General features: G+C 44.7%; 2 protein-coding genes across 6 annotated transcripts in view; one reads left to right on the top strand and one right to left on the bottom strand.

The window, feature by feature from the left end:
• The window catches only part of PTPN21 (protein tyrosine phosphatase non-receptor type 21), a 59,470-nt gene extending 44,506 nt beyond the window's left edge, over positions 1-14,964 (top strand). For both annotated transcript variants that reach the window (XM_080937076.1, XM_080937077.1), the window contains 7 exons: positions 2,236-3,680; positions 7,912-8,049; positions 8,751-8,972; positions 11,281-11,409; positions 11,562-11,796; positions 12,375-12,535; positions 13,118-14,964. In XM_080937076.1, the coding sequence (XP_080793202.1) occupies positions 2,236-3,680; positions 7,912-8,049; positions 8,751-8,972; positions 11,281-11,409; positions 11,562-11,796; positions 12,375-12,535; positions 13,118-13,246 (2,459 nt within the window). In that variant the 3' untranslated portion in view covers positions 13,247-14,964. The remainder of the gene's footprint in view (positions 1-2,235; positions 3,681-7,911; positions 8,050-8,750; positions 8,973-11,280; positions 11,410-11,561; positions 11,797-12,374; positions 12,536-13,117) is intronic.
• A 7,180-nt stretch (positions 14,965-22,144) lies between these two features.
• The window catches only part of SPATA7 (spermatogenesis associated 7), a 36,843-nt gene continuing 34,082 nt past the window's right edge, over positions 22,145-24,905 (bottom strand). For all 4 annotated transcript variants that reach the window (XM_080917559.1, XM_080917561.1, XM_080917562.1 and 1 more), the window contains 2 exons: positions 22,977-23,034; positions 22,145-22,752 (listed from right to left, as the gene is read on the bottom strand). In XM_080917559.1, coding sequence (XP_080773685.1) covers positions 22,183-22,752; positions 22,977-23,034 — 628 coding nt within the window. In that variant the 3' untranslated portion in view covers positions 22,145-22,182. The remainder of the gene's footprint in view (positions 22,753-22,976; positions 23,035-24,905) is intronic.

Genomic DNA, 24,905 nt, shown 5'->3' with positions numbered 1-24,905 from the left:
GGTGTGGATTAGTGTCCCCTGGGGCTGTGCCATTGTTGTCCCATCTGTACTTGCACGCTAGCCTCTCCAGCCGTGGGAAGGCTTCTGCTCACTCTCCTGCCTCAGTCTGTGCTGATCCTGCTGTTTCTTTCTTACCTCTGTCTTCAAACAATGGTTTGTGTTACTTTATCTTCCAGATTTTACTACACGGTGTCCGAGAGTGATGTCTCTGTGCTCTAGCCCATTGGTTCCCTCTTACTCCCTTTCAGGGGTTTTCATAAGTCTCTTCCTGTCCTATGGCTTCACAAGGCCTGTCTGTGCCTTTTCTTTCCTGTTGGGGCTTCCCCAGTAGCTCCTTCACACAGTTTCTATAATGGTGACTTAGTCTCTCCTTCCCACCCTGTCATTCCTGTGTCCTTCCCACTGTCCCATGGCCAGATGCAGGAACCCTGCATGGAGGCTCTCTAGCTAATAATAAACAGGCATTTAAGAAACGGGATCAGCTATCAGGGCTTGCTGTAAATTGAATATTAAATTTGAACTCATTGCTTACCCTCAGTTTGTTTTTATGGTCCTTTATTATGATGAAGTCACTCAACTCGCTTGGCTATTTGGATTCCAAGCTGCATGTAATTTCACCCAGTCATCTAGCTAGCTATGACCATAACACTGTATGCTTTGTTTTCCATATCCCTTTCTCCATGTCCCCTGCTCCTGCTCCAACATAGGTGTTTATCCTTTCAGACCGCCCACTAGCAGCTCTGTCCCATGAGCTGTATCCTCTGTCTTCAGACTCAGCTCACCCGACACAAAGCCCCCAGCTGACCCCTGTGATGAGCACAGTCATTCCTCGCCTGTGTCTAAGCTCCCTTAGCCTGCCCTCCTCTTTCAGCCTTTCACTGTTGGCTACTTTCTAGCTTGTTCTATTTGAGTGGACCCTGGCTTTGGCCCTTTGCTCTGCCACCCACAAACACTTACCCCGACCAGTCTGCAATCCACACACTACTGTGCAGCCAGAATGGGCAGATTCTGCTGTGTCAACTCTTAGTGGATTTACTTCTTGACCAGAGTCCTTGTCTGTCTGTTGTGTCCTGCCGGGTGGGGCTCTGTTCCATGTTAGCCTGATGGGGGCTCAGACTGGAGGAGCCTTTTCCACTGTGGAAGACCAACTCCATTGGCCAGGGCACTGGGGGATGGGAGGAAGAACTCCTCAGAGACTGGCTCTTAACTTTCTGCTCACGTTCTCCTTCCTGTCACAAGTCTCACATGTGTGATCGGCAAGCAAGGGATGAGGAGGTATATAGTCCTGTGTGCTCTTAGAGAGTATGGAGACAGGGGCACCGGCATGGGTGTCACTGGTCTAGACAACCTGGGTGAGGGCTCTGTGACAAGAAAGGCATCCAGAGATTTAGCAATGGCCAAGAGCTGTCAGGTGGAGAAGCACAGGGCGCAGCCGGAGGAAAGGACAGGCTCTGAGAGATGTGGGGACACCAGAACAAAATGTGCCCAGAGGGTAATCACACATCATCCCTCCATGGAGCTTCTGAAGTACACAAACCATACTTTCCACAGGACTTGACGGCTGATGTTATTTTTACGCATTGGAAGTGGTGCTCAGAAGGCGGTCCCGGTGAGCTGTAGGTTGATGGAGGAAACACAGTCTCTTCTAGCCCAGACAGGAACACAGTGCTGGAGAACAGCATCCTGAGCCTGGAGCCCTGAAGCCCTGGATCCATGTCTCACCCAACTGGAGGCTTGGTGGGGGCAGCTATAGTTACCCTAGTTATTCTTCTTGGCGTCGGGGCCTTTGGTGAGGCTATGACTACCAGTGACCCTCCTGTTGGGCAGGGAAGCTTTGTACCTGCTGTGCCCTCTTATAGTGGGATTCTTTTCATGGAAATGTGTATAGATAGTTGGTACTTTCCCGGGCTCAGTGTCTCAGGGTTGTATCCCTTCCCACACTGGCTCAGTCCGTCAACACTATTTCTTACCCGAGTTCCACAGTGCTCCAGAATGCCTTTATCAATACTGGACTTAGATTTGGCTAGACCCTAAGCACCTCACTTTAAGCAGACAGACCTACCTCATCCTGTAGGCAAGGAAGCTGAGGCTCCCGGGGCAACAGTGTGCCTGAAGATGTGTCACTTTGGCAAGAGAAATTACAGGCTCTTTCAGGGCCTATCTCAGTATTTGGCTGGAGTGATGGGTCCAACTTAATACATTTTCAAAATCTTTTAAAACCTTTTTCCTCCCCAGACAATGTCTTTGTGCCCAACAAGAATGGATTCTACTGCCGCTCCCAGACAAGCTTGGACAGGACCCAGATTGACCTCAGTGGTCGCATCCGTAACGGCAGCGTCTACAGTGCTCACAGCACGAACTCCTTAAACACACCTCAGCCCTACATGCAGGCCTCCCCTATGTCCTCCAACCCAAGTATTACTGGCAGTGATGTCATGAGACCCGACTACATCCCATCCCACCGGCACAGCGCTCTGATTCCCCCATCCTACCGCCCCACCCCCGACTATGAGACTGTGATGAAGCAGCTCAACAGAGGCATGGTGCATGCAGACAGGCACAGCCACTCCCTGAGGAACCTCAACATCGGCAGTTCCTATGCATACAGCAGGCCCGACCCCTTGGTCTACAGCCAGCCTGAGATTCGGGAGCACCCACACCTTACCTCTCCCCAGTCAGCCCACTACCCATTTAACTTGAACTACAGTTTCCACAGCCAGTCTCCATACCCACACCCTGCTGAGAGGCGGCCTGTGGTGGGTGCAGTGAGTGTGCCTGAGTTGACAAACGTGCAGCTGCAGGCCCAGGACTACCCAGCTCCAAACATTATGAGAACCCAGGTGTACCGGCCACCCCCGCCGTATCCTTACCCAAGACCTGCCAACAGCACCCCAGACCTGTCCCGGAACCTCTACATCAGCAGCAGCAATCCGGATCTGATCACCAGACGCGTCCATCACTCAGTGCAGACCTTCCAGGAGGACAGCTTGCCCGTGGCTCACTCCCTGCAGGAGGTGAGTGAGCCCCTCACAGCAGCTCGGCACGCCCACCTACAGAAGAGGAACAGTATTGAAATCGCAGGGCTCACGCATGGTTTCGAAGGTCTGAGGCTCAAGGAGAGGACGATGTCAGCTTCTGCAGCCGATGTGGCCCCGCGGACCTTCTCAGCAGGCTCCCAGTCCAGTGTCTTCTCTGACAAAACAAAACAGGAGGGGACTGAAGAGCAGGAGAATGGCAGATACAGCCACAAGAAGTCCCTTTCTGATGCCACCATGCTGATTCATAGCAGTGAGGAGGATGAGGACTTGGAAGAGGACAGCAACAGAGAACATGCCATCTCAGCTGTGTCTGAGCCCCGCCTTATGGCCGCTTTCTCTCAGGAACAACAGCTAAACTACCCCCGTGCCTCAGTGACTCCGGTCACCGGCCCTCTGCATATTTTTGAGCCCAAGTCCCAAGTTACAGAGCCTGAGAAGAGGGCGAAGGACATCAGCCCTGTCCACATGGTTGTGGACACCCATCGGCCCCGGAGAGATGGTCTGCTGACCCCCTCCATGTCTGAGTCAGATCTCACGACATCAGGGAGGTACCGAGCTAGGAGGGACTCTCTGAAGAAAAGGCCTGTGTCAGACCTCCTCTCTGGGAAGAAGAACATCGTGGAAGGACTTCCACCACTAGGGGTAAGCTTCCCTGGGAGCAGAGGTGCCTCAGACATGGAGGACTGGCCCCTTAATCTGTGTTTTCAATCTCTAGTTGGTCATCTTCCCTCAGTACCAATGGTTCTCAGTCTTTTCCTTTTCTCTGAACTGTCTTCCTGCCCCAGCTCTGAGTTTTGCCTTATTTGGGGCATGTACGAGTGTGTGTGGGGACAGTGTGAGTTGACAGGGTGGCCATGGCTTTGCTAGAGGGAAGTTGGGTGCAGAGAGAAGGCCTATGGACAGCAGTGGGAGGAGCCCATGTCTTAGTAGTGTGCTGAGGAAGAGGGAGCAGTTCAGTACTCTAGCCAAGATTGCTTTGCTAGCCACCCATTAAAGTACTGTGACTCCAGAACTGCATCTCTACAGATTTTCCAAGTGATGTCTCCAGAGAGGCATCTGAGACTGTGTCCCTAAATCTTATCCTTACGTAGTTGTCAAGGTTCGAGACTGGATCCAACTTGACTATCTCAGCCATGACCACTGTGGGCTGAGGCGACTGTGGACCCAGGAAGTGTGTCTCTTTAAAGGGATGAGTGAGTGAACTGGGTGTTCAGAAGAAGGCCCTTGTGGACATGGTGGCTCTCCTACTCAGGGAAGCACTTCCTACACATTTTAGCAAAATGCAAGAGACCAGTGCTGTTTTATGTAGCTACCTTTCAGAACATTCACCACGTGCAAAGATTTCATCTTCGCTGTGCCCAGTTTACAACGAGCCCATTGTTAGAGCCTCTCACAGACAAAGACTCTGACTTGCAAATATTAAGTAGCGTTTCCAAGGTCATACAACGAGCGTGTGACTGACCTGGAATTTTCAGCTTCTTTTATCTCTAAAATCTCCTCCTTCCACAGTATTCTTTGTCTGGGTATAGTATATAGGGCGTCTTAGTGAGTAGTAACTGCCCCCTGAAACCTGGCTGCTCTGCACTGAATCTCTGTTGAGCTCTCAGCCTTTGACTAAGCTTTCATGGATCTGCGTCCACGCATAGTCACTACCGTTGTGTTGGCCAGCTCTGTATGGCCCTTGCCTCCTTGGACCATGCCCTGCACTAGGACCAACTCAAAGAGATGTGTGCATTCGTTTGGCTCCCTGTATCCTGGTAGCCAAGGTTTTCCTCCTCCATCTCCTGTTAGGATGGACCCAAAGATTGAGGAGCCATCACAGGTGAACTTCTGTTCTGGTGTCTGAGGGCCTCGGACAGAGGCAGGCCTCCCGGCAGGACTCACATGGTCCTGATGCTTATGAAAGATCAGTACACACAAGAAAAACAGCTTAAAGGGCACAGGCTTAAGGGCATCTTAATTAGCTAAAGGATTATTTTTTTCCTGAGTGTACAAAGGCCAGTGCTCAAGAGGATCATGGTGGGGGTTACAGGCCGAACAGTATCAAGGCAGAGACAGTATGGGGGTTTCCAGCCTGAGTCCCCAAGTCAGGGGAATGGGGCGTTTGATGACTCGTGGTGAGAGAAGTCTAGCATGTTTTGAATGGAGTCTGGCAGGCTCAGCTTAGACTGGAGCTTTGATAAGTTACTTCTCTTAAAATAATATTTTTTTCTTATTGTTTTTTAAGACTTTTTAGCAAAGTTGTATAATTGGACCATCTTTTGGTCCCTTCTTTTTTGCACAGGGATTTTACCTATTCAAGGATATGCATCGAGGCTGTGCTCAAGAGGAAACATATAGGCCCTTACTGTGAACAGCTTGGGGCTGAGTATAGGTCTTGTGTACATTATAGTTCATCAGTGGACAGGACCCTTCATGGTCCTGCCTCCGCTCGGCTCTTCCACCTCCAGAGTTCCCAACACTGATCCTTTATTAAAGAGGGAGCTAGTGACCTTGGGCAAACTGTAAAGGAGGTGACCTCAGAGAGTTCCGGGGACTAAGATAAACCTTTTAAACATGGAGAGTGCTCAGTCAGAACTAACTCATGAGTGTGATGCTGCCTCACAAGTTTAGTTCCCCAACTCCCGAACAGTTGAAGAGGTCACCCACCTGCTGAATCCTTTGCCCCCTTCAGGGTGACATTACAAGACCTTAAAGCAAGGCAAAGTTAAGTAATGAGTAAGTAGCTGACAAGGAGGGGACACCTTAGAATTCCCCACCCATGGGCTCCACCCCCAGGACTAGATGGTTATCTCCAAGGCCCGACTGGTTTGGGTGCTCATGCATCTGCATACAGATTGGCTCTTTGATGCATCCTTCCTGCAATGCGGTTCTCACCGAAGAAGCCCTGCAGAAAGGGGTAATCACAGCTAGTCTTGAACATCTGGCTTGAGGATGTGAGGTGTTTAGATTTTAGGGTGAGAAACACTAGAGCCAGCTAATACTGGTCAGCAGGCTCTGTGCGGTTTGGGAAATCTTGTGAGCCAGATGACTGCCTTGGGCACGGGAAGTGGCTGCGGTCAGGCAAAGACAGAACCTTTCTCTTGGCAGCCGGTTGTTAAACTTGGTCTCGCCACTCTTTTCTGCAGACTGTGTTGTGCCTTCCTCACTGTCCTTTCTTCCTTCCTGTTTAGGTAAGGCTCAGACAGTAAAGGCAACTTACCTGAACGATGTTAGTTAATTTCATGCTGGGTTTTAACCCAGGATTCCGTCCATCCTAAGTCTGAACTGCATTATGTGGGAAGCTCATAGGCACCATGAACTATGAAGTTAAAAAATAAACTAGAGGCTGGAGAGATTGCTCCTTGAGTAAGACTGCTTGCTATGCAATCAAGGGGACCTGAGTTCAAATCCCTAGCACCCTCATGATAGCCAGTCCTGGTTGTGGGTGTCTGTAGGTAGCATCAGCATTGTGTGTGGGCATGGGTGGGTGGATCCAGGGGATTTCTGGGAAGTCAGACTGGATCCACTGAGGACTAAGGTGGGAAACACTAGAAGAGAACTGATTCCCATTGTTCTAGGCTCTGGTTATCTACACAGCGTGCACACATGTCTTTCTTACCAAATGTTTCTCTTTCTGTGCTTTTGATCCTGGGTGTCATGGCATTTTGGGCTAAGAGAGCTAGAGTAAGCTGGTTTCCTTACAAGAACCAAGAAAGGCTTTTCTTTGAATACTGGACGCTTTATAATTACAGAATGTCTGTGAGGACTAGTTCTCAGGTTTCCCTGCCACGGAGGGAAGTCGTGAGGCTTGAGCTTTGGGAAACCCATTTCCATAGGACAGCGTTCCACTGATGCATCCCTTCTACTCTGGCTCTTGATAGAGATCTCAGCTATGTGTCTTCCTTTCTTTTTATATGAGTACAGTGTAGCTGTCTTCAGACACCAGACCTCTGAAGAGTAGTCCGATGAGCCATATCTCCAGCCTTCCCCCTTTAAAATTTTCTTTTCTGAGCCATCTCTCCAGATCCCTCCCCCCTTTTAATTTTCTTTTTTCTTTTCTTTTTTTTTTCCTTTCTTTTTTAATTTCAAAATGTGGTCGCATTGAGAGGCTCAGGTCACATGGTTCTTCAAGACTGTAGAACGCAAGATGTGAAAGCAATTTACATTTCTTCTGTTTTTTTTTTTTCCAGAACCTTTGAAATGTTTATTTTAGAGATAGTAAAGGCTTCTGGGTGTCAGGGATGCATACACCTTCAATCCCATCATTCAGGAGGCTAAGGCTGGCAGATCACTGAGTTTGAGGCCAGCCTGGTTGGTCTACGGAGTGAGTTCCAGGAAGGCAGGGTTACACAGAGAAACCCTGACTCAAAGGAGCTACCAGGCATGGGTGGGGGCGAGATATGCATTTTATCCCAGCACTCAGGACAAAGTGCCCAGTGAGTTAGGACCAGGCTGCTATGTATAGAGAGTTTCAGGCCAGCCAAGGCTACAGAGTGAGACAGTATCAAAATTAAAAAAAAAAAAAAGAAAAAAGCTGTTACAATCCACAGATACCTTGTCTGTTTTTGGGTGGACTCCATCTGAGTTTTGGTGCTGTGCTTTGAGGTTGGGCAGCTCTGTAAGAACTGCCTGCCTACAGCCTCACCTTTCATTGCGACAGAGCCTTGTAACCAATTGGAATCAGAGCCTCTGATAAGTCAAGCCTTATCAGAACTCTGGCCTTGAAAGGATTTTCTTCCTAAAGCTCCTGAGGCAGCTGGGCTAGGAGTGGTGTCTCTCCTCTGGTTGACTGAGCAAGTTCTGCCTTGGTTTCCTTGTCAGCCCATTGACATTTTTTTTTCGAAAGGTATCTGGGTACACTTTCTATGCGTGTGTAAATATTTTCTTACAGGGAATGAAAAAGACTCGAGCAGATGCAAAAAAAATCGGTCCCCTCAAGCTGGCAGCCCTCAATGGCCTCTCCCTGTCCCGGCTGCCCCTGCCTGACGACGGGAAAGAAGTGTCCACCAGAGCGACAAATGATGAGAGGGTGAGTGCGCAGGGCCCGGCTCGCTGCAAGTCCAAAGGGCCCTTGTGCAGTTATGGTGGATGTTCTTTCTAAGACAGTGTCTGAGTTATACATGGATGTTAGGGAATGTCATTGTCTGGGTCACAGCTGGAGTGAGCGTGTGATTTTAGGCTCCGATGTCAAGGTTTTTGCTTCTGAAAGTTCTTGATTGTTTCATTTCCTCAAAGAACATGTGTATAAGGGTATATAGGAAAGAAAGCGGACATTTTGTTGAAAATTCACTTTGTTTTAAAATTAAAACTAAATATACTGAACTCAAAAAATTCTTTGTGAAGTTTTGTTTTAAATTAGGACAGGTGTTCATTTCCTATAGCTACACCCAAAGGTGACCCTCAGGGCTTGTTGCTGCTTTAGGTATTTTACAAACATGCCCACAGATTCTGGACTGGATTCTCCTAGTCCAGGAGAATTCAGTTTCTTAGGGATTACAAAAGACCACAGGTTTAGAAAGAACTCAAGTTAGCAGACTGCCTTAGGCCAGCATTCAACTTGAAACTGAGTTTCACATTCTACGTCTTGCCAGCATCATCTTGTCTTTTGTCCTAATTTTTGTGACTTGTAAAAATTTTGGTTTGGTTTCATGTGTAAGGTCTTGAAGCAGAAATCGAGACTTTTAAAAGACCGGGCAGCTGCGGTGTGTGACCCTACGCCCTGTTTTGTAGTGTAAGGTTCTGGAGCAGCGGCTAGATCAGGGAACGGTCTTCACCGAGTACGAGAGGATTCTGAGAAAGCGTCTGGCTGATGGCGAGTGCTCAATAGCCCGGCTCCCTGAAAACGCAGAGAGAAACCGATTCCAGGATGTGCTCCCCTATGATGATGCCCGAGTAGAGCTGGTGCCAACCAAGGAGAACAACACTGGCTACATCAACGCGTCACATATTAAGGTGAGGAGAGCATCCTAGGTAATCAGCACCGCTAACTTGTAGAGATGGTAAGATTTACACTGGGTGCATATTGTGAGAACATAAGCTGGAGATTCCAGACACAGTCAGAGCCACACCCACTCTCTCCATGTGGCCGCCTTTTCCTACCCACATTGTTGCTGGGACTCAGAGCCTTTCATTTATTTGTCTTGAATCTGAAGACTCTTTCTCACAGGAGCTGCTGAATCGGAACGACTAGTTTCCTCATCACATAGACGTGTACCTCGCATGTGACGGATGTGCCTGGAATGTCTTTCATGTCTTTTCTCTTCCCATCGACCTGGGAACCAGGCGACCAAAGCCAAGTCTTTGTGCTGGGAAGACCCTGGAGTGCTGAGCTGTATCCCGGTCCTGGGCCCTGGGACTTTGGGGGACACTCACACGCTTTTGCTTATGAGGATACCCCTGTTCTTTTCTGTCTTCCTCCTGATCTTCTGGTCCCCAGAACAGTCTGATGTAACATCAGGTGATGTTACAGTTGCTGAGTGGGAGGCTCAGCACAGAGCACTTGGCTCAAGCCAGGCACATGGGATTCTCTACTGTGGAAAGGAGAACTCCTTACAGTGAATGAGTTGTGCCTTTTTTTTTCTTTCTTTCTCAGTTTTCTTTAGCTTGTAAGTCATATTTGATAGCAGTCTGACCTCCAAGGATTTCTGAGGACTTGGCAACTATGTATGCTGCTTAGTGGTTATCTGTCTGTCTGTCTGTCTATCTGTCTATCTGTCTATCTATCTATCTATCATCTATCTATCTATCCATCCATCCATCCATCCATCCATCCATCCATCCATCCATTTATCCATCCATCCATCCATCCATTTATCCATCCATCCATCCATCCATTTATCCATCCATCCATCCATCCATCCATCCATCCATCCATCCATCCATCCATCCATCCATCCATCCATCCATTTATCCATCCATCCATCCATCCATCCATCCATCCATCCATCCATCCATTCATCCATTCATCCATCTATCCATCTATCTATCCATCTATCTATCTATCTATCATCTCTCTGCCTATCTTCCTACCTACTTACCTACATCTATCTATCCACCCATATATCTTGGTTTGGGTTTGGGTTTTGGTATTTTTGAGACAGGGTCTTGCTACATCTCCTTGACTGGCCTGGAACTCTCTATATAGACAAAGGTGGCCTCAAAATAATGGAGACAGCCTTCCTCTACACCCCAGGTGCTGAGACTAAAGGCATGCTTATGGTTTTGAGGATTAATGCATATACTGCCTTGCTTTTTATATGGGTATCGTATATTTAGAAACCAGCCATGTCTCCAGAATAACTTATCTACTCTCTTATTGTGATTTTTTTTATGGCGGTTTTCTGAAGTTCAGCTATCACTTGAGTCATGGAAGGAATATGAATTTCAGACCTGGACAGATTACGTCAGCTCCTAGATCTCAGCGATTTTGGGACCCCTATTTATTTAACCAACTGTATGATAACCGGTGCCCATCACATGCCGCTGCTGAAAGGGAGCCCAGTGAGAAGGCTCAGAGTTGGTGCTGAGGACTGGCAGCCTTAGAGGGAGTGTATGGATCCCGGCTTGGCACAGGCTTTAACATTTAATGGATACTCATTAAGAAGTGGGTGTCAGCAGTTACTGGCAGAACATAGTTTAACTTGGGTTTCTTGACTATAAATTATCATGTTAGCACTTGGGGGGGCATGAAATTGTGCCCCACCCAAGTGGGAACTTGGCTTTACAGAAGATGATCTTGACTCAGTTCAAGATGGAGACCATCCTAAATTGAAGATACTTTTCTCATAGACATCTGTCATTAGCTTAGGTTTTGACACACTTGCTAATACTTTCCTGTCTCAAAAACTAAGTGTATTTAGTATTTTACTATGGGAACTGTTTGTGACTTAGGGTACCATGATGTTGTGTCACCATCACAACAGGAGTAGCTATTTACCTAGGACTTGTTATGAGCCGGACACCATATCCGCCAAGTCTGTCCTCACAGCCCTGTGGATTGGGCAGTTATTGTATTTTGTAGATAAAAACTGAAAGTGAGCAGATGGTTCCAAGTCACACAGATGTATGAACCGAAGGCACATATGTTTATAGAGATGTCAGCAGTCGCAAATGTGTTAATGAGGGAAAGGTTGAGGCAGATTCTATCCCTGCTCTGCTGAACAGCCCCATCGGTTTCTGGTGCTCCCAGGAAGACATAAACAGCCATGCGCACACATTCCATGTACACACACAGTAAGCTTTTAACCTTCTCTGATTTTAGGTCTCTGTCAGCGGAATTGAATGGGACTATATTGCCACACAGGGACCATTACAAAACACCTGCCAGGACTTTTGGCAAATGGTGTGGGAACAGGGAGTCGCAATTATTGCGATGGTGACAGTGGAAGAGGTAAGTGCCTGTTCCTCTCAGTTTCTTTGTCCAGGTCTCCAGAGAGCTGCTAAGGTTAAGCACTCAGGTTAATGTGGCCTGGTAAAGGCTTGTGTGAAGAATGCCTCAGGCCGGGGCTTGTGCTGCTGCTGAATTACACTTGTCTTTAACAGGAGGGAGGTCGGGAGAAGAGCTTCAGGTATTGGCCACGGCTTGGTTCCAGGCACAACACTGTCACTTATGGAAGGTTTAAGATCACAACTCGCTTCCGCACGGACTCTGGCTGCTATGCCACTACAGGTTTGAAGATGAAGCACCTTCTCACGGGGCAGGAGAGGACAGTTTGGCATCTCCAGTACACAGACTGGCCTGAACATGGCTGTCCCGAAGACCTCAAGGGATTCTTATGTAAGTGTCTTTGTTTATAGGTGGGTCTCTAAAATAGTACCTCTCTGTTGTTTCCTGGAAGCGTTGGACTTATTTTTAAAATAACGTGTTTGAGGAGGCTTAATAGAGCGTGGATTTGTAGGTGTGTGTGTGTGTGTGTGTGAGGAGGCTTAATAGAGCGTAGATTTGTAGGTGTGTGTGTGTGTGTGTGTGTGTGTGTTCATCCATGTGCCACATCCTGTGTGTGGAGGTCATGCACCTTGGGAAACTTGCTCTTCTTTCCACTGTTGCTCCCGGGGATTAATCAGGTTGTCAGTCCTGGCTAGTGTCCTTACCCACACTGCCATTCTGCCAGTGCAAGAAGGCGTGGTTAAGGGATGCCTGGCCTTGAGCAGAACGGCACTGCTCACTGATATGTCTCCTCCGGCTACTTGTGTCTAAGGCACCAACTTTCCTTCGGCCACCATCAGGTTGGCCCTGGTATCTACGTGCCCAGTGCCCTTATCTGTGGTCTTCTCAGTAGAGAGAATTGAGAAGATGGCTGTTGGTTTTATGTGCTGTTGCCCTGAGTACTTTTGTATTTCACTGTCTCTTCACAGCATACCTTGAAGAGATCCAGTCAGTTCGACGTCATACAAACAGCACAAGTGAACCCCAAAGCCCCAACCCCCCGCTGCTGGTGCACTGCAGTGCTGGTGTGGGGAGAACTGGGGTGGTCATTCTGTCAGAGATCATGGTTGCCTGTCTGGAACACAATGAGGTGAGTTGTAGGGCTCCGTGTTCCTGGTGGGGAGAGTGAGCTCTGGGAAGGAGATGGGCGTGATGTCCCATAGCTCTCTGACATAGTTTTAGGACTGTGGTGGCCACAAGATTGATGTTAAAAAAAAGGCTTTGTCTTAGAGGTTCTAGGCTCTGCCTGTCAGTAAAGACTAGGATGTCATAATATCGAAGTCCATTCAATTTTTGTCTCATCTAGTGTTTTTCCACTGTGAGCCGAGTGCTTTTTCTGTAAACCAGTCACACTCCTAGCATTAGTGACAGCCAGCAGCCAGTGTGGGGAATGTTGGATTGATCCTAGCAGCACCCAGCACTGTTTTGTTGACTCTTAGAATCTTGTGAGATGTGATGTGTAACTGATTTACAAGTCACTGTGCTGCAGTAGGAACTGTGGAAGAAACAATCCACAGGCACATTGTATTTGTAGCTAAAACAAATCAAATCGTAGCTCATCACAGAGGACTCTCAGGTAGACCGTCTCCTCAGCAGATTTCTGTGAGGGTGGCAGTCTTTGCACTGTTGGTTTCCCTCAGAAGTGTTCTTTATCCCTGTGTCTCTCCACCAGGTGCTGGACATCCCCAGAGTGCTGGACATGCTGAGGCAGCAGAGGATGATGCTGGTGCAGACACTTGGCCAGTATACATTTGTGTACAGAGTTCTCATTCAGTTCCTGAAAAGCTCCAGGCTCATTTAAGCTCCAACACTTTTTTATGGGGACCCAATCATGTGAAGTGTTTACAGCTTTTAAAAAAAAAAAGGAAGGAAAAACGCACAGCTCCTACTTTTCCCCAGTAGTCCCATGTGGAGATCCTGAACAGGAAGTGTGTGAAGAGCTGAGGCAGCATGCTAAGCATGAGGCTGAGGAGGTCTGTGGGACCCGGGACAGAGGAGGCCCACGTGCCCAGTTTGCTGCACTTGCACACGTTCTGGAGATTGTATTTTCTAGACAGTTCTGTCTTACTAAACCTGTACTGGGCGGTTCTGGCAGTAAGTAAGGCGCACAGACCTCTGTCTTAAACTAGGTTTTCATATGTACTTTTATGGCTAAATAGGGCTTTTTCATTTTTAGCTAGAAGCTGAACTTTTCTGTGGGACAGCCACAGACTGTGTGGTTTCTTGAGTAACTGTATTTAAAACCATTATTAGCTTTTGTTTAAGAACAAAAACCATGGGGGAACTGTTTTATTCATGAAAATCCAAAACTAAAGAAAAATCTAAAAGTGTTATTTTGAAACATAGAAAGAATTTTTATATTCAGAATGTTTTTTAAAGTTATATATTTGTACCTTCTATATTTTCCAAATAAGAGCTCAATTTGTTACGATACTGAGTCAGTTAATGTAAAGTTGGGGATAAAGGCACATTATTTAAAAATCTAAGAATCAGATTCACTATTTTTTCAGTATTATCATTAAGCATAAAACGAGTTTGATTTTATTGAAAATGAAGAGCAATTGCATAGGATGGTTTTAAGCACTTTTTTGTTAAAAATGAGTTTAATATATGTGGCTTTATATTTAAGCAACAGTAGACACTACTTCAAAGAGAAGGGTCTGAGTATGTATGACTAGGGGAAGAGTAAGTGTGTGTGGTGCTCACACAGAAGGTTGTGTTACACAAACGCAGTATTGCCCATGCTCACACCGAGAGCTGCAATGGAAGGGCTGCTCTGAACAGGGAACTCAAGGCCTGCCGCCATCGATGACTGGCTTTGCTGATTGGGGTTCTTCCTGTCTTTCTTTTCCCCACAAACAAGTTCAGGTGTACATTACCATTAAAGAACCCCCGAAGAGGCTTTGTTTCCTTTAGAGAAAGAAGGAATATGAACATGAGGTTTCTTTCCCTAAACCACAGCCCAAATTTATGGGGCCACCAGAAATTGCTGTGGTGTTCAGGGGGAACTTGGATTTAGCACCATAATTCTGTCCTCACCCCAGGATCAGTTCTGGGTACTTGGCTCCCCTTACATCCCATTTGGGCACATTCTCTACTGGTCAGGTTTGAAGTGGAAAGTGTTCTTGGAGGACAAGCTGGCACCCTTAGCTGAGGTGTCATGGTGTCCAGTATACCCGTGCCCCCGCATCCTAGATCGTCACAGTGTAGATCTTCTAGAATGTTCGATCTACAGCTAGCTCCCACATATGTCCTGCCATCATTCTGATTTGACTGTTTGTGGTGAGCAGCACCCTCCATGACAAGTGTGCCAGCCCAGCTGAGCACAGTAGAGGCCAAGTGGATAGCACCCCCAGGGTGGGATGTGTGTGCTATAAATTCCACCTCAAGCCATGTGAAGGACAGGACTTTTCTGAAGCTTTTCTTCCAATGGTACGTTGTTTGAAGATGCTTTTCTATCATACTTAAACATTTGGAAATATCCCACTGACAAGAACATATTGTAAAACAAAACTTTAATTAAAGAGTAATATATGGCATGTTTGTGTTCCTGTTGCAATACTTTGATAAGTAAATTCCTTAAGGGCAAAATTATAGTTTTAATCTGTTATCCTTCAAATATCACATGCTTCACATCACTTCTATGGAACATTAATTTTGAACTTAATTACAGCTAGCAAATGAAAATTTCTGAGTGAAAATAACTGTTATTGCATGCATTTAGGAACAATGTAACTTTCAAGGGCCAAATCAAAATTGGAGTTTAAAGGTTTACCACGCCTGACTTGAGAATGTGACTGGTCTGTCTGCCAGATGTCTACAGTGCTTCATGTATCACTGAGGAGTTTAGTTTCTTGACAGTATCGATATCATACCAAAATGATCAAGATGTACAGTCCACAAAACCAGGCTGTAAGCCAGTGTTTCTCTTAGTTAACTTTGGTATTTCTGGCACCAGTGTTCCTGACTGCTAGTGGCTTTTGCTGACATTTCTGTTTGTAGTTTTGGGCCTAAGAAGCCACATCTTAGAGTGTAAAGTGTTAAAACTGTAACCAGTCATTGTTTTCCTCAGGAGCTCCTACTGTGAAGTACTCCAAAAATTATTGAATTTAATATTTATAACTTTTTGGCAGGTTAAAACATGTGCTTGCTCCCTTAGAAACTTCCAGAAAGAGAATTGTCTAGCTAGGAACACAGAAGTGGGGAGGACTATGTTGTGATACAGCACTTTGTGTTAACAGCATGGCATGGCCAAATTAATTTCAGATAGACAGATACATATCCCTTTTCCTTGCAGTGTAGAGATAGAAGTAAGTTGTTTAATATAAATTTATTATATATGTATATAGTATATAAATTATATAAAGTATATCCTGCATATGTAATATATAAGATATATACAATATTTATATAATATATAAAAATATTAGGTATATATATATACAGCCTCACTGTGTAGTCTGATGGACTGGAACTTACTCTGTAACTCAGGCTGGCCTTGAACTCTTTGAGCTCTGCCTGCCTCTGCCTTTTACCATCATACCTGATTTAAATTATGCTTTTAAAAAATGTTTATTTAATGTATGTACACTGTAGCTATCTTCAGACACACCAGAAGAGGGTATCAGGTCCCATTACAGATGGTTGTGAGCCACCATGTGGTTGCTGGGACTTGAACTCAGGACCTCTGGAAGAACAAACAGTGCTCTTAACCACTGAGCCATCTCTCCAGCTCCCTAAATTGCGCTTTTAAAGGAAACCCTCTTGAGTATAAATTTAGTAAGAAGAGAGCACATGAAACAAGTTAAAATGATCTTTTACTTGAAAATTCATTAAAAAAAAACTAAGCCTCAGATGGGTCTTTGATACAGCTGAGATAACTTTTTAAATTTCTACTCTAGTCCTAGTAACTGAAATAATGTCCAGAAAATGGATAGAGGATTTCAGAGAATATTTGACGGGTTCTTTAGTTGCATAAGTGGCATCTGGGCATTTCTGTCAACTCTCAAGCATTCTAAAGGCTTACTGCATGTAAACAGGATAGTCCCATTTACTTTTGCAAATGATGTAGTAAGTGCTTGTGCTAATTCTTTTGGCTTGTCCCCCAAAGCCACGGTAGAGTGGTAGGTTGGGGGCTGTGAGGCCAGCAGGGGAGGTGAAAGGTAGGAAGTGGTAACCATCAAACCTCCGTTGTGCCACCAGAGAACACAGAGCTGCTGCTCTTACTGCTTGCACCCTGGTGGCCAGAAGGGAGAATGAGCCCTCCCTGCTCTGCCGGGCACTGGGGACTGGCCTGAGGGTTCATAGGAAAACTCACAGAAGTGGTTGTCTCAGCATTTTCTGCAGGAACATGAATGGCGCACGGGCGGTGAGTGCCAGATGTAGGGCTTAGGGACAAAGCCAGCATGAATGCAGCCTGAGAACCAGGGTGTGAGGTGGGGGTGGAAGGGCGAGTTAGCATCAATGGCTACATTTCCCATCATGCTGATCTGCCACCTGCTTCCTGGGCTGGATTGAGATGGGAAGAAAGGTTTATAGTGCCTGCAGAGGGGCACCGCCAAGTACAACAGCGCCATCTGGAGGCCGTTTTTAAGATCACGGGTATAGGAATCAGGACTTCCTGACAGGATTTCTTTCTCTTTTCTTTCTGATTTTATTGGATATATTTTATTTACATTTTAATGTTATCCCCTTTCCAGGATTCCCCTCCGTATTCCCTATTCCATCATTCCTCCCCTGCTTCTGTGAGGGCGTTCACCCACTGTATTAGTCAAGAGTCACAGAACTAATGGTAGTCTCTATATAGTAAGGTATTTGTTGGTGACTTACAGTCTATAGTCCAACTCCCCAACAGTGGTCGGCAGCAGCTGTGAATGGAAGTCCAAGGATATAGCAGATGCTCGGTCTCACAAGGCAAGCAGGCAAAGAGCAAATGCCTTCCTTCTCCCAATGTCCTCATGTAGGTCTGTCTCTAACAGGTTTGTCCCAGATTAAAGGTGTGTACCACCTCACCTGGATCTGGGGCCTTACTTTGTTCCAGATGACCTTGAGCTCAGAGATCTTCTTGCCTTGGTGTTCTAGGATCCATAGCCGCTGTGCCTCAAGGTCAGGATCAAAGGTGAGCCTCCAAAATCTGGATTGTGGTTCATTCCCGAAAGAGTCAAGCTGACTACCAGGAATAGCCAGTACATCCTCCCACTGATGCCCAACAAGGCCATCCTCTGCTACAGGTGCAGCTGGAGCCATGGGTCTGTCCATGTGCACTCTTTGGAGAGTGGTTTAGTCTCTAGGAGCTCTGGTTGGTTGGTATTACTGTTCTTATGGGGTTGGAAACCCCATTCAGCTCCAATTTTCCCTCTAACTCCTCCATTAAGGACCCAGTTTTCAGTTCTATGGTTGGCTGCGAGCATCCACCTCTGTATTTGTTACGCTTTGGCAGAGCCTCTCAGGAGACAGCTATGTAAGGCTCCCCGACAGGGCTTCTAAAACCATTAAGATTGGTGATGTGTGCTCACAAAATTAAAGCACATTGAATAATCTGGAGTTCATGAACAATTTTTAATATACTGAAGATTAGGATAGGGGTATTAATAATATATCAAGAATGTGTGCATGTGTGCGTGTGTGTCTGTCTGTCTTCCTAATTCAAGCAGGGCCCTTTTGTTTCTGGACCTTTACCTACTAAGCTGTTTTTTTTTTTTTTTTAAACTGTATGTTATTTTAGTTGTGAGATATGAAAATACCCATGTGAGTATGCACATGTATTTTAGATTTTTACTTTTTAATAACGGACACACATCACAGGTTGGTGTTGTGGAGACATATCAGATCACTTGGAAATAATGGACATTGAGTGACACAAATCTTTTTACTGCATTAGTTACTTTTCTATTACCATGACAAAACACCATGACTAAGGCCAGCTTGTAAGGAAAACATTTCACTAGGCTTCCAGTTTCAGGTTAGAGTTCATGCCTACCATACAGTGAACATAGCAGCAGCATGGACAGGTGGTGCTGTTTCAGTAGTAGCTGAGAACTCACATCCTGCTCCACAAGTAGGAGGCAGGGTGAGCTGTTAAATGGCATGGTCTTTTTGAAACCTCAAAGTTTGTCCCCAATGAGACATCTCCTCCAACAAGGTCACACCTCCTTATCCTTCCCAAACAGTTGCCTTAGTTATAGTATTTTGTCATAGTAACAGAAAAGTAACAAAAATAGTCGGTGGTGGAACAAAGGCATGGTGGCAAGAACAGCTGAGCCTTTTGAAACCTCAAGCTTGACAATCCCCTTTCCCCCTTCCCCCCTTTCTCAGTAATACCTCTAACAAGGCCACACTTCCCATCCCTTCCTAAAACGTTCTATGAACTAGGGACCAAGTATTCAACATAAGCCTCTAGGGGGCCATTCACATTCTCATTCAAACCACTACATTTATAGTATTTTTTTTAATGTAGTTTAGAGTTGTGTGTAAAAAGGATTTTGGTAAATCTTAGAAAAAATATGTAATTATTTATAAAACACTTAAATTGTATATGTATAATTTAAGTATAGATTTTTAAATAGCGTTTATATAACATATACATTAATAGTATATATTTATATATACACACATAATTTTAAGTAACATAAGGGTTATGATATACCCCTCAAGAGTCTAAGTACCAGACATGAGAAATCCCTAGTTGGTCAGGGGAATTCATGAGATCCCCAAAGCAATATAGACTACTGCTATTGCCCTTGCCCTTGATTGCCTCCTTGACCTTAAATGTAAGTCCCTATTGCTGATAACACCACACACTATAGATATAGGACTTGGAGGAATTGAGCTGGGTCTGAGCTTCTCTCTGGACTAGCACAGCACCATAAGGTGCCATTTAAAGCTGCCAAGGAAAAAGAGTAATCAATAATCCTATCTAAAGATGATACCTACAAACCACAATGACCAGATCTGCAAGATATTTCCAAAGGTAAGACAGCAGCACTTAGATATTGTGTGTGTGTGCTTGTGTTGTAGTTAACAACTCCCATCACTGAAGGAGTCAGGGAAGGAACCAGAATTCAGTGGAGCAGAGATCATGGAGGAGTGCTGTTTACCAGTTTGTTCTCCATGGCTTGCTCAGCCTTTTTTTCCTCATACAATTCACCTGCCCAGGGGTGGCTCTACCCACATTAATCAAGAAAATGTTCCACAGGTCAATCTTGTGATGGCACTTCTCAGTTGAGGTTCTTTCTACCCATATGGCTAGCTTAGACCAAGTTGACATAACTAGTCAGAACAACTGTCAACACAAACATAACACTCTTTAACTATAGCCTTTCATGTTTACCCCCAAGATCTCAAATTAGTATCAATATCCCAGTGAATGTGGGAAGTTGGTATGGAGTGGTGGCGGCAGGCAAAGGGCATCAGCATTTATAGCTTGGGGGTGGGATGGGATAACCAGCAGGTGTGTGATTGGACTTAAGGCCCACACAATAGGAGGTAAATCATGCTCTTAAAAATATTTATGTCTACCTATCACCAATTAAGACTACCTGGATCTAGACCCTCCTTCTCCAGCTCCATCTTGATTCCTCCTTGAATCTTCCTTTCTCTTCCCCTCTTCAGTTTTCCTAGCCTTTTCCCCGCCTACCTCTCCATTGTCCAACCATGTATTACCTTAACATCAACCCACATAGCACCTTTTCTGTTTACTTAAAAAAAAAACAAAAACAAAAAACTTTAGCCTCAAATGTAAACTGTGTACACTATTACCACTTGAAAGTATTCTAAATGACTGTTTTCTCAAAGTTACTTAGCTTGGGTAGGCTATAAAACTAAATTAGTCTTCAACTCCGTCAGAAATCTGAGAGTGGCCAAATATCTAAAAACATAGCCCTACACGACGGTTTCCATAGCAGAGAGAGGTTGTAGAGACAAATCTTTACTAGTAGTCCCGTTAGCAACATGTGAGAGGAAGTCTTCAGCCTTCTGGCCCAGGATCACTGACAGACTTTGAAATGCAGAAAACTTGAAGGACTGATAATTTTGGCTCTGCAAAGATTATCAGTTGATTATTCTGCATAATGTGTCTCTTTCTGGACAGTATTAGTCTGTAGATAAAATAGGCAGTTTCCGCCCAGTGGCTGCCTAGCCACAAAGTACACCTCACCTGGAGGTAGAGATGCTCAATTTCTTCATTAAATCCACCAGAGGGGAACTGTAAGGAACAGATATGTCTCAACAAAAGATAAATAACATTAAATATCATAATTTATGGATTTCTGATGTTTTTGAAAATTAACTATAAAAAGCATTTCTGAAATGTTAAGCCTTGAATACTCTTGGCCATTTTTAATTGCAATATATCAAAAACACCCTTTTATTAACTCAGAACCATGAGTTTGCTATCTAGCCCTTAACTGGTATGGTTTAATCAACTAAAAACAGTGTATAAACCTTAAATCTGTATCAAATAAATTCTATAGCACTGTAAAGATTATAACTTTAACTTTGTATCAGTGAGAGTATTTTCAAGTGGTAATAGTTGTACACTGCTTACATTTAAAGGTAAAGTGTTTTTAAAGTAAACAAAAGGGTGATATGTAGATTTGTTAAGTTGATATATGATTGGACATTAGATAGGCGGGAAAAGGCGTGAAAGCAGAGGCAGGAGGAGAGAGGAGACATCAAGATGGAGCTCAAGAAGGATGAGCTGGGTCCAGGTGGACTTAACTGGCATTAGGTAGATATAAATATTTTAAGGAATTCTATAGGTCTTTAATATAGAAGGGCAGTTTGTATTTTTGTCCATTGGATATATTATTCTATAGAGGGTTTGTGAATTGAGAATTTAATATATAAACCTACATGAAAAGCTGTCAGGCTTTGGAGTCCTGTTTGTGCCGGGTGGTAGAGGAAAGAAAGTTCCGGGGCTGACGTATCCACCTGGGACAGAAACAACAGGGGTGGTGGAGTGAACTAGGCCCGAGTTCTTAGAGGTGGCCTGGAGTGCCAAGTGGTGTGGGGATGGCATGTGTGTGATCCACTCTGGTGCAGCGTCCACGGAGTGAGACCATGGAGGCCGATAAGAGGATAAAGCACCCATTTACTGCAACACATCCCAGATTATAAACCACTTCTCAATGCTCATGAGATCGCTATGTTGGATCAAACATGTTCCTCTGAAAAATGACTTTAGAATTGGTGGTTGAGAGAGCCTCAGTTAACCCAGTGATTTCCACCCTTGCGTCTGCACTCCTGTGTATCATCTCCTTACCCCTGAAGAGTACAAGAGACCTGTGACCTGCCTGCTTCTAACCAAAAGAGTTAAGGCAAAAAACAACGAAGAGTTAACTATCTTGCTAACAGACCTGCTTAGGGAGAGTGCACACACGGCAGGAGATGGAGAGCAGCCATCTATCCACCTGCCAGCCAAAACCAAGTGAAACTCAGATCTATGATGCAAAACAAGCGGAGAAACAGCTGCTCCCTCAGTCAAGCCTCTGATGTGATCACAGCCCTGATCTGCACAGTGGCTTTTCAACCCAAGGAGAGACCCAATCACTCTGCTTCAATCCTGAACCAGACTATGAGATACATAATAAATATGTGGTGTTTCAAGACACTAAATTTATGGTAATTTATTACATAGCATTGAAATTACAGAAATCTTAATATGTAAAAGGGGACCAAAGAAAAAAGTAATATTGCGTTACTGGCCACATGGAGTATTTATTAATGAAGATCCAAAGGTCAGTCTTCAATGCTCATTTCCATGATTTTTAGAGTCGATAATTCCTTATCATGATTACTGCCACCTTCTATGCTGGGGAATGGGACAGATGGGGACAGTGATGTGCTCAGACAACAAAGTTCCCTGGAAGGCTCATTCCTTTCAAAGTCACTGTCACCTTCAATGACATCCACAGAGGTTTCCTGGTCTATTAAACTATTAAAAACACCTGGATTGTTTTTGTCCCAGGGTAAGGTGTCAAGATCTGTTTCATCATTGACCTGCTGAATTATAACACCTTCTGAATGCCTGACTTTATGGGCGGGTATTAAAAATTCACCAGGTAACGAGAACATCTTGTTTTCATCCTTCGGCACAGATGACAGCATGTCCAGAGCCTCCTGGTACTGCTGACTTTCACGATGACTTACTGTTTCTTCATCACTTGTAAATTCATTTTCTCTTGAAATTAGAGCCTTTTGAAAATGATGTTGATTCAGCATTCTGAAATGTTTTTGCTTTGCTTGCTCTTCCTCAGTTACGCAGCCTAAGTCAACCTTCAGCCCATGCAGCAGGCAGCGCATCTTCCCCTAGGATTAAGGGGGAAAAAGCAATTCTGAGGATCATTACATTAGCTAAACTATTAAAACTGAGCCTCTTCTCTCTGCAGTGCTGCTAGTCTCAGAGGATTAACATGTCCACAGCCCTTGCTCCCTTTACCCTCATAAAAAGCACACGGGGGAAAGTGCCAGTTTTCAATAAAATACATTCTTTTAGAGGATAGAAGGACCTTAAATTACAAAGAAAGACAAACCTCCTCCAAATGATGTTTATTTTTTTTTATATGTCGCTCAAACAGTTGTTCTAAAAACCTACAAATAATAAAGAAAAATATTAGTATCTTAAAATCAGATAATCCACTAAATGTAAAACAGTTACATAATGTAAAAACCGACAAAGGCTGGAAAGTGCTTTTCAGATGAATAGTTTTCTCTGCGAAACTAGAGACTAATCTTTCCTGCTCTGTCAAGTTCTCGAACCTGGCAGACAGCCTGGCTTCTGTTAGGCATTTGTTTTTAAGTTATATAACAGATGCCAGTCTATCTGAAGGACTGTGTACTGTTTGTGTTTCTGTGAATGCTTTAGGTGAAGAATAGAACTGCCTGCCAAGCTCTCTCCCCATTAGACACACAGATGCTCAAAGCTCTCTGTGCCTTTCACCAGATCCTACAGAAAATGCTCTCACAGAACTGCTTAACCTTGACTCCTAAAGTATACACACCATTGATGCCAAGCCTACAAAACAACCTCCAAGTGAATGCCAGGTATTTATGCTAAATATAGCTAGATATACAAGTCTGCCCCCACTCACCCCAGACACAGTCTGTTATGTATGTAGCCTTGGCTGGCCCAGAACTCTAAGCAGTCCAAACTGACCTGGAATTCAGAGACCTGCCTCAGTGCTGTGATTTAAGGCGTGTGCTACCATGCCTGGCACACAGCAACAGTTTTACCTCTCTTCCTGCCACAGCCAGGATATGAAGGCCACTGAAAACCATGTTAAGTATGAGAACTTACATCTCTAGGATGAGTTTCCTCTCCCCTAAGGTTAAAGTCCCTTCAGAGAATTTTAACTGAGAAGCAATGAGCTTCAGGGAATGCATTTTTTTTTCTACAACAGGCCCAGTATCACATTAACATATTCACAAGCTTCCTAGAAACAACCAATTTCCTTGGTCACTCAAGTCACCATCATTGATGCTTGTCAATGACGTACAGTGATCCAGGGGGTCTGGGTTATTCTATCAGTTTTAAATAGAAACTTGTATCCTACTCTTTATAGTTACTGTTAACATTCTGGAATTGTACACCTTGACAATTTTCTGTGCTTATGTATTTCCTCAAGCTGGGATTAAATAATAAATATTATTTGGGTATAAGCGTGCGCACACATACACACACACACACACACACACACACACACACACACACACACACACACACACTCTCTCATCAAACAGATGCATACTGAACACCTTTCCGTATGAAGAACTCCATCTTGCACCATTTAGTTTCTTTCTCGGTCTGGTTCTATGTGTGTTCTTATGACAATGCTAAATCTTAAGACGAAAATATAAACACTTAAGAAAACATGTAAATGTTATGCAAATTTTGGGGTTGTATTAAAAACCATAAAAGTTTACCATTTCAACCATGTAAAATGTGTAGTCCAGTAGAGTTCCACATATTGGTACTACTGGGAAGTGGTTCTCTAAACCATCTCACTTGAAACTCAGAAACTCGTTATGCAGTTCTTACATGCCTGTGCATACACTGAAGGTCAAGGACGGCATCTTCATCTCTTTCTCTGCCTATTCCTATGAGCCAAGGGCTCTCCTCAACTGAAGTTCCTGTTTTTAGGTGGGCTAAAAAGCAAACCCCAGTAACCCTCTTGTCTCTGCCCCTGACAGCCCTGCACAAGACCATGTAGGTTCTGAGGTCTCACTTGGGTTCTCATGGTTGAATAGCAAGTGCTCCTAACCACTAAGCCGTCTCTCCAGCCCCCATTAAACACTGTTTTTTAAACAAAGAAAGGTTTGAGGGCACTGGTGCATTCACTCCTGATTTTTTATTCCAATTACAAAAGTGTCTTCCTTCATTAAAAAGCAAACCCTACTGTGCGGATATAAAAAGCCACTGCAATGTCTGCAGTTGCACCTATGACTGAGAAAGTGTGGAGTGT

Source organism: Micromys minutus (assembly GCF_963924665.1).
Source record: "Micromys minutus genome assembly, chromosome: 1".
NCBI lineage: Eukaryota > Metazoa > Chordata > Mammalia > Rodentia > Muridae > Micromys > Micromys minutus.
This window is presented reverse-complemented; position numbering and strand designations above follow the sequence as displayed.